This window comes from Thalassophryne amazonica, chromosome 6, assembly GCF_902500255.1.
Source record: "Thalassophryne amazonica chromosome 6, fThaAma1.1, whole genome shotgun sequence".
Classification (NCBI taxonomy): Eukaryota; Metazoa; Chordata; class Actinopteri; order Batrachoidiformes; family Batrachoididae; genus Thalassophryne; species Thalassophryne amazonica.
In genome coordinates, this window is record NC_047108.1 from 21,642,067 (window position 1) to 21,655,765 (window position 13,699).

The 13,699-nt window shown below is 45.9% G+C and overlaps 1 protein-coding gene across 2 annotated transcripts in view; it reads left to right on the top strand.

The window, feature by feature from the left end:
- snx21 (sorting nexin family member 21) overlaps positions 1 to 13,224 on the top strand; it is a 30,633-nt gene extending 17,409 nt beyond the window's left edge. For both annotated transcript variants that reach the window (XM_034171884.1, XM_034171883.1), the window contains exons 2-6: positions 1,705 to 2,011; positions 4,053 to 4,249; positions 4,551 to 4,692; positions 6,400 to 6,565; positions 12,699 to 13,224. In XM_034171884.1, coding sequence (XP_034027775.1) covers positions 1,735 to 2,011; positions 4,053 to 4,249; positions 4,551 to 4,692; positions 6,400 to 6,565; positions 12,699 to 13,212 — 1,296 coding nt within the window. In that variant the 5' untranslated portion in view covers positions 1,705 to 1,734 and the 3' untranslated portion in view covers positions 13,213 to 13,224. The remainder of the gene's footprint in view (positions 1 to 1,704; positions 2,012 to 4,052; positions 4,250 to 4,550; positions 4,693 to 6,399; positions 6,566 to 12,698) is intronic.
- Positions 13,225 to 13,699: the final 475 nt, after the last annotated feature.

Genomic DNA, 13,699 nt, shown 5'->3' on the forward strand with positions numbered 1-13,699 from the left:
TCACCTCATTTTTTGGACACCACTCAGACAGCCAGCAATTCAAGGAGAACATGCGGCTAAACATGTCACTCCCGGTCAGATTGGGGAGGGGCCCAGAGAAAACTACAGAGTCCGACATTGTTTTTGCAAAGTTACACACCGATTCAATGTTAATTTTAGTGACCTCCGATTGGCGTAACCGGGTGTCATTACTGCCGACGTGAATTACAATCTTACCAAATTTACGCTTAGCCTTAGCCAGCAGTTTCAAATTTCCTTCAGTGTCGCCTACTCTGGCTCCCGGAAGACAATTGACTATGGTTGCTGGTGTCGCTAACTTCACATTTCTCAAAACAGAGTCGCCAATAACCAGAGTTTGATCCTCGGCGGGTGTGTCGCTGAGTGGGGAAAAATGGTTAGAAATGTGAACGGGTTGGCGGTGTACACGGGACTTCTGTTTAGGGCTACGCTTCCTCCTCACAGTCACCCAGTCGGCCTGCTTTCCCGGCTGCTCGGGATCTGCCAGAGGGAACCTAACGGCGGCTAAGCTACCTTGGTCCGCACCGACTACAGGGGCCTGGCTAGCTGTAGAATTTTCCAAGGTGCGGAGCCGAGTCGCCAATTCGCCCAGCCTGGCCTCCAAAGCTATGAATAAGCTACACTTATTACAAGTACCATTACTGCTAAAGGAGGCCGAGGAATAACTAAACATTTCACACCCAGAGCAGAAAAGTGCGGGAGAGACAGGAGAAGCCGCCATGCTAAACCGGCTAAGAGCTAGTAGCTGCGCTAAGCTAGGGGATTCCTAAAAACACACAAAGTGAATAATGTGTAAATAATTTAGAGGTGATTCAGCAGAGGGAGTGCTTTAGTTAAGGCACGTGAAGATTACACTGTGAAGCAAATTGTTATCTAGGTAACTAGGTATCTAACTGCGCAGATTAAACAGCTAACAGATACAGCAAAACACCGCTGTGCTCCGGAACAGGAAGTGATACAATACCGCAGTGAGAGCCAACCACCAGTAGAGGCCATCTGGATGGAAACACAGCTAATGAGAGAGAGTACCAGTTCCTGCTGTAATAACGTTACACGCAAGTACCGTTTGTTACCATGACATAATATTACAAATGGTAAAATAACCAAAATTATTATTCAATCTTACTTGTAAAAGGTAATCCCACGCAATCTGGTTTCTATACTGCACCGGTTATTGCAACTGTAAGCAGCACAAAAAAACAGCAAATCTGCTCACTCCATTGACTCCGGTTGACTCTGGTGCGAGCCTGTTGTGAAGAGTCTCATCCAATATGGCGGCGATGCTGGATAACGTTGCAGCAAGTTATGAGGAGTCTGTGTATAAAGTAAGCCTTCTAAGTGCTAATCAAATTAGCACAATGGCTACCACCAACATAAAAAAAAAAAAACTTAAAATGGTTAAATTTTACAAGCTGGGAAAAACAGACTAAATTTGACAGTCTGCGTGAAGACGCAGTGACATTGCATCAATGCTTAGGGAGAGCCCTGGACTGTTGATGTTAAAAAACACAAAAGTACTTTTTATCTGATTACTCGATTAATCGCCAGAATAATCGAGAGAACACTCGATTACTAAAATAATCGATAGCTGCAGCCCTACTTAATTCTGACTAAAATCATTTCACAACAGCTAATTAAATGGTAAGAAATTATTTGTTTTTATGACGTTTTCTTTCTTTTTTTTAGCCCCTCCTCCTCAGATGGCCCGCTGCCATCATGGCGTCTCGACTGCTGGGTCGTCTGAAGCGCTCGCTCTTTAAAGATGGTGATGGGGTCGGACCTGAGGTGGAAGCAGATGGTGGGCAGGAAGGGGAGGAGTGTGAGGAGGCGGAGTTGGAGAAGGAGGAGTGTGTGACAGAGCGACTCGGGGGGACTTTGTGCTTTGACAGTGGTGGACGAGGAACAGCGGAGGACGGAGGGGGCGAGGGGTCGGGACACGACAGCGACTCTGACCTTCTGGACGAGTCGACGGAGGAGCGGCTGAGCAGCACAGGTGGTGATCGCTTGATTCTTACAATAAACAAAGGTCTGAAGGGACTCAAACACAATAAGATACTTGGCTGGATGGTGCTGAGTTCAGAGTGCGCTTTAAAAAACCAAGCCACTGCAAAACCCTCTTTGGAAGTTGGAGTTATACCAGATGTGCATGTGTATGAATTCAGCGGTTTCAGAAACAGTGCAGCTTACAATCGTTTTTACGTGCGACCCATTTTCTGAGCACAAACGTAACTGGACAAACTAAAGTAAGGTCAGGTGTGGGAGCACCACTGCATCCACCACACCGTGGAACCATCCCAGGTCCTGGAAGGCAGACAATTGCTCCATCTACACCTCTCAAAGGTAACCATGTAGCCACTGCAGACAGTAGAAACGTGGGCATCTCTTTGACCTTCTCAGCCGCTGGGGTCCTCAACACTGAGACACCTGCATGCTGGACCATGTCCAGACAAATGTGCCACATGGACAAAATGTTGAAGCTGCAAGTGATCCTCCTCATCTTGGTATCCATGAGAGAGACAGAGACCTGGTACCAAAGGCATCCAGACCTCACCTCAGGTCACTGGTTGGAGTCCATGTCTGGCAACCAGACAGTAAGACAGGAAGCATCAGGACCCTAAAGATGTGGACCTTCATTCTCCTGTAAAGACACCGGCATCGCCAAACACCTCTGACCTTTGACTTCATGACTCTATAAGACACCTCCCAGGTGTGATCTCGAAGGCTGAGGACCCAGAGACATGAAGGTGACTGCTGAGATCAACGAATGTCTCTAAAGTTGGACACTTTCACCTGTCCAGTTGACCCAATGTAACCTACTTCCATCATGCCAGTAAATCTTTCCTTGCTACAGGATCTAAGCTGCTCATGTCCACAACCCAACCCAACACCCATGAGCCAGGTGACACACCTGACAAATGCCAGAAGTCATTGGGAAGAAGGCAGACACTCGAAGCCCGCTCACTTACAATTCACTGATCTCAGCTACTTCTGGATCTTTGTCCTCTGAGGTCAAGAGATACCTGGAAAATGTTTGTGGAGTCACTGAGGTCCATTGATGATGTTGGTGGTGATGCTAGTCCCTTTGCAGGAGAACAAAGGATGAAATCTTTGGGGTCCTGGTGCTCAGTGTCTCCTGAGACTTCCTAATTAGTCTTTGGTACTGGGTCTCTTCAGGGAACTCTTGGCTACTGCTGGAATGTCTTTGTGTCAAACACTCAAAAGAGCAGTAACACGGCCAGTGTGTTTGCACTGACACATTGCCGTGTGGTGTATTTCTCTAGCTGTGGTCCAGGATCCGTGTTCCGGCCAACCGGAGGAACCCAAGGCGACACTCACGTATCACCTGCCTTATTTCTATCCACACAGGATGGCTCCATGCTGGAGTGACGCTCGGCATGGCGCCTGCTCCCAGACCTGACCTCAATGCCATGGTAGTGCCTGAGCTCATGCACTGGCATCCACTCCACCACAGAACCGCCCCGGGTCCTGGATAGCAACCGCCCAGGGAGAATACAGTAGTGTTCAGAATAATAGTAGTGCTATGTGACTAAAAAGATTAATCCAGGTTTTGAGTATATTTCTTATTGTTACATGGGAAACAAGGTACCAGTAGATTCAGTAGATTCTCACAAATCCAACAAGACCAAGCATTCATGATATGCACACTCTTAAGGCTATGAAATTGGGCTATTAGTAAAAAAAAGTCTTGTTAGATTTGTGAGAATCTACTGAATCTACTGGTACCTTGTTTCCCATGTAACAATAAGAAATATACTCAAAACCTGGATTAATCTTTTTAGTCACATAGCACTACTATTATTCTGAACACTACTGTATGTAGTCTCTGGTGGTGTACAAAAGCAAAATGACAAAAATGGTCTGACTTTCCAGATGGTTTTGGAGATGATTGTCAGTGGGTTTGCGTAGAATATGATGAGACTTTATTGCCTTGCTTTTTTGTGGACAACAGGAAGAGTATTTCCTGGTGCTGCCGTGGTGTCTGGCGGTTTAAATAAATGTGAAATTTTGTGTAGATGTCAGTCCTGTGAGCATGTCTCCGTCTTCCTGCTCCACATCCTCCCTGCTGACTCACCAGCTTCAGGAGAGCTGGAGAACCCTGCACAGGGCAAGCACAGGAAGCTCCACCCCCCTCCAGAGACCGCTGCTGGATGACTTGCTGTTTGAGGTGACGGATGCTAATGTGGTAACAGACGGTGGCTCAAAATATGTAGTGAGTTTACAGCCTGTCAGCAGACACCACACTTCTGGTCCATCATGTCTGCGAAGTAGCAGAGAAACAAGCTTCATGTTCTGTGAGACCTTCATGGGACCAGGCTTTGAACATGGTTGTGGGTTTCCTGAAGGGTACTGACCAAATACGCCTTGGCATCCCTCTTCAAAGTGCTGAGCATTTTCAATAGGGGTCAACTGGGGTCAAGACTAACAGCAACCTGAAACCACTTTCAGACCCTGGTCCCTATGAAGGTCTCAGGCAGCAGGAAGCCCGGTTAATTTGTTTCTTCCCTCTGCAGCTCTACACCATCCAGGTTGTCCAGGCTGACAGCAGCAATAAAAACACAGCCGTCATCACCCGCCGATACTCCGAATTCCGGCGGCTCCACACTGTGCTGCGGCGTGGTCACGGAGACCAGGTGGAGCGCGTCTGTTTTCCACGTAAGTGCACCGTGCACACATTCCTACATGTATGCTCCAGCAGGTGATGAAAGGGTCAGTTTGAATCTGCACCCTCATCACCTGCTGGTTAGCTGCTCACACAGTCACGCCACCTTTGAACCTGCTCCCAGAAGGGTTTCAGTCACCTGTCACTGGGTCAACATGAGTTTTTCCTTCCCACTGTAGCCAAGTGCTTGCTCACAGGGGGTCGTTTTGACCGTTGGGGTTTTACATAATTATTGTATGGCCTTGCCTTACAATATAAAGCGCCTTGGGGCAACTGTTTGTTGTGATTTGGCGCTATATAAAAAAATTGATTGATTGATTGATTGATTTCTTTGACATCATCGATTCAAGGCCAAGTTCACGTCTTACATCTGCAACAGTGTTTCTCTGCCAGCTCAGAAATATTTTCTTAATACCACCCCCCCCCCCCCCAAAAAAAAGAAAATGCATCAAAATATCCATAACATAGGGTGTCAGTAATCATTTCAGCGCTTCCATTGTGGTGTTCTCTCACACGGTGTTCTGTGGATTCATCTGGATTTGACAACACGTTAACATTAAAAACTGCCCCCCTGCTGTCCACGTGTCAGTGCAGTCAGAGCTTCTTCACAGACGTGCTGCTCCTCCGCCCTCCTGGAATGCGTTTTTGCACTGCACGTGTATTTTCATGAAACAGTCTCTCACCTGTTGGTTCCATTAAAACTAGTTCTCAGTATCTCCCGTTTCACACCAGACGTGCAAAAGGCAAAGTGTCTCTAAAGGGTTTATAGGGTGAAGACGGTCATTCTGAGGACATCCCAGAGAGCAACGCAATCAACAGAATCAAAGGAACCGAAAATAAATGTAGGCCATAGAGGAGCCCTCTGGAGATCTGCTCAAAATGACAACTCAGTGGGCTCGATGGTGACAGCATGAAACTGGAAGACAAATTAAATAAACTGTCTGGGGATCCCTGTATTATTTACTTCATGTTTCACATATTTATAGTGGCTTAAAAAAAACATTCAAATTCCAAATACAATCAGAAGTGAGAGAAAGCACATTGAAATTTGATGTGAATCTGAGCGCTGACTGCTGTAGGTGCACAGTGCCCCCCACTGGTTACAGCACAGATGACATGTAGTGAGAGCTGATCAGGTTTTTGGTGGTGGCTGATTTGAGAGGAAAATGCTTCAGTCTGAAGCATGTTCACTTTCAGATCACATGGAGAGGAAATCATGCTGATGCTTCTGTCGTACACACGCTGGACCACACTGGACCAGCGAAGAACCCACGCTGGAACCACGAAGAACCTATGCTGGACCCACGAAGAACCCGGACCCACAATGGACCCGTGAAGAACCCACGCTTGACTCACAAAGAACCCACAGTGGACCCGTGAAGAACCCACGCTTGACTCACGAAGAACCCACACTGGACCCACAAAGAACCCACGCAGGACCCATGAAGAACCCACACTGGACCTGCAAAGAACCAACGCTGGACCCATGAAGAACCCACACTGGACCCGCAAAGAACCCACGCTGGACCCACACTGGAACATTAAACTCATTCAAGTTGTAATGTGACCCTGGTGCTATTTTCCAGTGCTGATAACAGAATGCATAATAACCCTTTCACATAGACTGTTGTCACAGGTGTACGCTGAACTGAGTGCGTCAGTGGGTGTGTCATGTTTTTCGTCTGGTTTGATCTGTGCAGGGAAGAAGCTGCGAAGCAACTTCACAGCGGAGACCATCGCTACACGCAGTCGTGCATTTGAACAGTACCTATCACACCTGTGTTGCATCCCTGGCCTGCGGGGGGCGCTGTGTGTCCGACAGTTCTTTTACCTGTCCGATTTGCAGACCGGACAGGTGCTGATCAGGTATGTTGTACAGCAGTGAACACTATACAAACACAGAGGCTTAACCAAGTGCACATTCAGAGTTCACAGATCTGGGAGCATCTGCTGGTTTTGTGCTGTATCCAGTGGACTGTCCTGGATGGCAACCACCCACCCAGGCAGACAAAATGAGCCGTCTGTCGCAGGGGAGGTGCGAGTGTGCACTGGGTGTTTTCCAGTTGCAGAAACCCTCAACAATAAGGCACACGTGTGCTTGGATCGTGTCCCGTTAAATGAGCCTGATGGCCAAAATGTCGTAGCTGATGTTTCCTCACAACGTCAGTGATCATACTCCTGAAGTAACTGCTCATTTGATGGAAAATCATTGCAGTGAGACTCAAGGATTCTCCAGAGAGACCTTGGACTAAAGGCGTCCAGACACCTTGGGTCACTTTTTAGAGTTCAACTCTGACAACAGCAAGACGGGAAGCAACAGGACCCTAAAGACTTGAACCGTCACTCTCCTGCAAAAATATCAGCATCATCTGAACTCCTGTCTTCACCAATAATGGCACCTAAGCAGAACTGGACCAACCCCCAGTCCATGCTTGCACTGAAGTACCCTGATGATGGCTGGTTATGATGTCCAGCAACTTACCAGGAATCCCACTGTCAACTGTGAGGACGTCCCAGGCCATAGTCCAGGCAACCGAATCAAGACCACTGTGAAAGTCGATAGAGGCGGCAAAGAAATGCTGCTGGTGTTCTCGTCGCCCCGATGGTGGAATGTGTAAAGCACACGACAATAATGCTGCACAGTAAAGCGATTTTCACATTAAAGTAAGAAGAGTCAGGCCGTTCATTCATCCAGTTAAGGGTCAGAGGGGGCTGGAGCCCATCCCAGCTGTATGAATGGATGAAAGAAAGAAGTCATTCATTAAAAAAAAACACACTTCACAACTAATGGCATGAAATATTTGATTTCTTTTCACAGATTATGGGGATTCAACTAGACCCAGATCTTATTTTAATAATTATGGTAACTTCTGAGGGGCTAAGGAAGTTAAATGTTGCACAACAGCGCCTCCTGGCTTATGGCCTTATAAAAGCAAAAAAAATTGATCCTACTAAACTGGGAAAAAAGGTGCCGTCCTTCAAACAATGACGGAGCTGACAAACACCTTACATCTGGAAAGAATTAGATTTATTTTGAAGGACAAATTGAAGGACTTTGATAAGATCTGGCAGACACTGGTCTCTCATCTCGAGGCGGAGTAAGATTGAATTGAATGCACTCCTTGTGGTGGGGGGGTTATCTTTTCATTTTTTGTTTTATTTTTATTTATTTGTATTCATATATTTTCATACATTTTTACTTTTCAGATCCCGTATAAAACAGGATTCAGTATCGTTTTGTTGTATCAATAGATAAACAGTTTGGTTACTTCATAACGTGACTATAACATCTAATTTGAATATCCATGTGATTTCCTGTTCATGTTTATGAATAAAATACACATCAGGTATTGAAGTGAAAGGCTTTTAATGTCTCCGTCATGTCATTGATAGCTAACTTCAAATACACTCTCTGGCCACTTTATTAGGGACACTTTGCTAGTACCGGGTTGGACCCCTTTTGCCTTCAGAACGGCTGTAATTCTTTGTGGCATAGATTCAACAAAAATGTTGGAAATATTCCTCAGAGATGTTGCTCCATACATGGTCTGTCTGTTCAGCCGGTCTGTCCATGCTCCTCTGACATCAAGGCATTTTTGTCCACACAGCTGCCGCTCACTGGATACCTTCTCTTTTTCAAATCATTCTCTGTAAACCCTACAGATGGTTCTGTGTGTAAATCCCAGTAGCTCAGTAGTTTGTGAAATACTCAGACCAGCCTGTCTGGCACCAACAATCGTGCCACGTTCAAAATCACTTAAATCCTCTTTCTTCTCCAATCTGATGTTCAGTTTGAACTTCAGCAAGTCCACTTCACCACGTCCAGACGACTAAATGCATCAAGTTGCTGCCATGTGATTGGCTGATAAGACATTTGTATTAACAAGCATTTTAAGAAATGTACCTAATAAAGTGGCCTGTCAGTGCAAAACACACACAATGACACATCCTGTGCGCATACACAAATACACTGATGCCCACACACACACACACACTGACACCCCCCCACATATATGCACACACTGACACACCCCGCGCACATACACAAATACACTGACGCCCACTCCCCCCCACACACGCACACATACAGTGACACTCACACACACACACACACACACACTGACACCCCCCCACATATATGCACACACTGACACACCCCGCGCACATACACAAATACACTGACGCCCACTCCCCCCCACACACGCACACATACAGTGACACTCACACACACACACACACACACACACACTGACACCCCCCCACATATATATACACACACACTTCAAATACACCCTGACACACCCTGCGCGCACACACACTGACACACCCCGCACACATACACTAATACACTGACACCCTCTCCCCCCCCACACACGCACACATACAGTGACACACACACACTGACACCCCCCCCCCGCACATACACACACGCACACACACTGGCATACCCCGTGCGCACACACATGCATACATGCTGTGACACCGAACCTGCACATATACAGAAACAGTGACTTCCACCCACGCACATGCACACATGCACTGACACACACCCCCCACACACACACATACACACAAAGCATTGATAAACTATCATGAAGAGGACAAACAAGGGACTATAACATAACACCAAATTTGAATGACACAACTACAGTTGTATGTAAAAGTTTGGGCACCCCTGATAATTTTCATGATTTTCCTTTATAAATCATTGGTTGTCTGGATCAGAAATTTCAGTTAAATATATCATATAGTAGACAAACACAGTGATATTTGAGAAGTGAAATGAAGTTTCTAGTATTTACAAAAAATTGGTATTTACAAAAAAAATTACAAAAAATAATTATTTACAAAAATAAACAAAATTGGGCAGGTGCATAAATTTGGGCACCCTTGTCATTTTAATGATTTGAATACATTTAGCACTAATTACACAACACAAAATTGGTTTGATGAGCTTATTGACCCTTGACCTCTTTACACAGGTGAATCCAATCATGAGAAAGGGCATTTAAGGTGGCCATTTGCACGTTTCCCCTCTTTGCATCTCTTCTAATGAGTGGCAACATGGGAGCCTCTAAAAAACTCTCAAATGACCTGAAAACAGATTGTTCAACATCATGGTTTAGGGGAAGGATACAGAAAGCTATATCAGAGATTTCAGCTGTCAGTTTCCACTGTGAGGAACATAATGAGGAAATGGAAGACCACAGGCACAGTACTAGTTAAGGCCCGAAGTGGCAGGCCAAGAAAAATCTCAGATAAGCTGAAGCGAAGGAAGGTGAGGACAGTCATAGTCAACCCACAGACCTGCTCCAAAGACCTACAACATGATCTTGCTGCAGATAGTGTCTCTGTGCATCATTCAACTATACAGCGCACTTTGCACAAGGAGATGCTGTAATGCAGAGGAAGCCTTGTCTGTATACAAGCCACAAACAGAGCCTTTAGCATTTAGAGGCTGTTATTTCTGCAAAAGGAGGATCTACTAAATATTGATGTATTTTTTTTTTTCTGTTGGCGTGCCCAAATTTATGCACCTGCCTGATTTTGTTGAAAGAATTATTGCACACTTTCTGTAAATCCTATAAACTTCATTTCACTTCTCAAATATCAGTGTGTTCATCTGCTATATGATACGAGGTCTGTTAGAAAAGTATCCGACCTTTTTATTTTTTCAAAAACCATATGGATTTGAATCATGTGTGATTGCATCAGCCAAGCTTGAACCTTTGTGCGCATGCGTGAGTTTTTTCACGCCTGTCGGTTGCGTCATTCGCCTGTGAGTACTGGTCCACCCCTCTCGTTGTTTTTTTATTGCGAATAAATGTCTGAACGATTTGGAGCTTTGCTGCATCAATTTTTTTCCAGAAACTGTGAGAGACCTCCAGCTGGACACCGTTCAGAAAATTAATATGGGACGATTTTATGGGGATTACACAGATTAAGGAGTGATCCAGATGGTTTAAAGACCGCCCACAACTGCTGAGAGCGCGCCGTGCTCCGAGCGCCGATCGACAGGCTCAAACCCCGCTGAAACAACCAGATCATTTCCAACGTGAAGGCTTTGTTGATCCAGGATGTCGTCTGACTTTCACAAAAAGGCAGAAGGCGTGGATATCAGCACTTTTTCGGCACATTCCACTGTTACAGGAGTTTTTTTCATGTAAAGAAAAGCGGAGGGACGCGCCACGGAGCCGTTCATTACGCGGCACAAAACCACCTCCGTGTTGGTCTCACAGGACGGCTTTCAGGTGGATTTCAGACGGCTGTCGGTTGCTTTTCAGTCATGTGATTATCCGAGAAATTGAGCATGAGCTGGACATGCCCCAACATGTCCTGTGAGGCTTCATTGCGGCGTTGCTTTGCGCCATGCGGCTCCACTGCGACGTGCGGAATTCCGCTCCTCTTTCCATGACAAAAACTCCTGTAACAGTGGTATGTGCCGTTCATTTCTAAACTGGACGCTGTCTTGATCCGCTATGTCATCTGACTAGCACAGGAATTGTGAAAAGACGTGGACATCAGCACTTTTTCGGCACATTGAGACAGACATGCGGAGGAGTTCCGCGCGTCGCGGTGGAGCCGCATGGCGCAAAGCAACGCCGTGATGAAGCCTCACAGGACATGTTGGGGCAAGTCCAGCTCATGCTCATTTTCTCAGATAATCACACGACTGAAAAGCAACCGACAGCCGTCTGAAATCCACCTGAAAGCCGTCCTGTGAGACCAACACGGAGGTGGTTTTGTGCCGCGTTATGAACGGCTCCGTGGCGCGTCCCTCCGCTTTTCTTTCCATGAAAAAAACTCCTGTAACAGTGGAATGTGCCGAAAAAGTGCTGATGTCCACGCCTTCTGTGTTTTTGTGAAAGTCAGACGACGTCCCGGATCAACAAAGCCTTCACGTTGGAAATGATCTGGTTGTTTCAGCGGGGTTTGAGCCTGTCGATCGGCGCTCGGAGCACAGCGCGCTCTCAGCAGTTGTGGGCGGTCTTTAAACCGTCTGGATCACTCCTTAATCTGTGTAATCCCCATAAAATCGTCCCTGAAAGCCACCTGGAGGTCTCTCTCAGTTTCTGGAAAAAAACTGATGCAGCAAAGCTCCAAATCGTTCAGACATTTATTCGCAATAAAAAAACGAGAGGGGTGGACCAGTGCTCACACAAATCCTGCTCACAGGCGAATGACGCAACCGACAGGCGTGAAAAAACTCACGCATGCGCACGAAGGTTCAAGCTTGGCTGATGCAATCACAAGTGATTCAAATCCATATGGTTTTTGAAAAAAATAAAAAGGTCGGATACTTTTCTAACAGACCTCGTATATTTAACTGAAATTACTGATCCAGACAACCAATGATTTATAAAGGAAAATCACGGAAATTATCAGGGGTGCATAAACTTGTACATACAGCTGTATATCTGATAGTCTCACCATTGGAAATTCTTTTAATCATTATTTTATTGAATCGGTTCGAATGCTCAATCAGAGGTTCCCACAAACAACATGTAAACAGCTCTGCCTGCACAATATCAATAAGCTAAATTTTACTTTGACCAATGGCACAGAAGTACACAAAATCCTCACCTTGCTGCCTAGCTCACGGTGCCAGAATATCCATGGACTGGATACCATCTTCATAAAAACTTACAAAGACAGTTTAACAGTGGCGATCATCAGACTTGTAAATCAATTCATAGTTGCAAATACATTTTCAAGATTTAGAGCAGAGCCACGAAACCGAACAGTGAATGTACTTAAAATAAATACATTTTTGGCTCAAAAGAACATCTAGAGTAAAAGCACAACTACAGGTGTCAGTAAGAAACCTCATTAATGGTGGCCAAGTCGATTTTTGACATTTGTGAATTGACTCCCTTCAGTCAGCATGTGTGGAAGCATTGTTGGTGAATCCCAGCGAGGCGCTGATGCGAGTCACGTGGTTCATACATAACGCAATGCTTGGTCCGCGGTCGCTGATCACGGATTCTGTCTCTTTCAGAGTGGGACATTACAGAGAGGCTCTGGATCCACTGCTTAATGCCAAGAGACTGCACCAACAGCTGGGCTGGGCAAGTTCCTCTGATAACCAGGCTCAGGTCCCGAACCCAGCATCCAGCAGCTGGTTCTTCACGCTGGTGGCGCTGTTGTGCTGTTTCCAGGAGGTGGACCAGCTGGAAGAAGCGTGTGACCATTGTGAACATGCACTGCACGTTCTGATCCCACCCACTCCCTCAGAGATGCCGTACAGCACAGAGGACAAGCCCCTCCCACCTGCAGACAAGTCCCACCTTGGCTCTCAGGTGCTTTGGGTACAAGTCAGCAAACCCCACCCCCTCCTGCTGCCCTTGCTCCGGTTGATGGTAAGGCTGTCCTGGCAGACAGGAAGGGATAAGCGGCAGTGGGAGGAGCTTTTGCAGCAGCTGGAGGAGCAGTGGGTGTGGCTCGACAATCAGCACACGATCAAAGAGTTCCTGGTCAAACACAACCTGCTGGAGAATGAGGAGGCACCATGAGGTGTTCTGAAATCAGCTTCCTGCAAAAACCAGGCACGGGCTCCGCCCCCTTTTCGGCTTCATTCCCTCCCTCGGATGCTTTCTGTTTTAAAGTCCAAGTTTGCACAAAAAGAAGTTAAAATCATCTGATTAATTTTGGAGGACAGACTGTCCATGAGCTTGATGATCAGTTGACATTTATTAAAGGGAAAATGTAAATTTACACTCAGAATTTTAAGAACATTTTAAAATGTTGATAAATGCAAATGAATCAATTTTGTATCAACAGGATATTTAGTAAAATATGCAAATTAATGAACAGCAACCTCATTGATATAGTGAAATGATAAATAAATAATGTGACTCATGCACGTTCCATCTCCTGCGCTGACCAATGTTCTCTATATAACACTGGATCACTCACTGGCCAATATTTTTGAAGCAAACCGGCCGCCATATTACAACTCCAATGTTACGCTCCTGAACGCTCTTTTCTGTTGATCTTTAA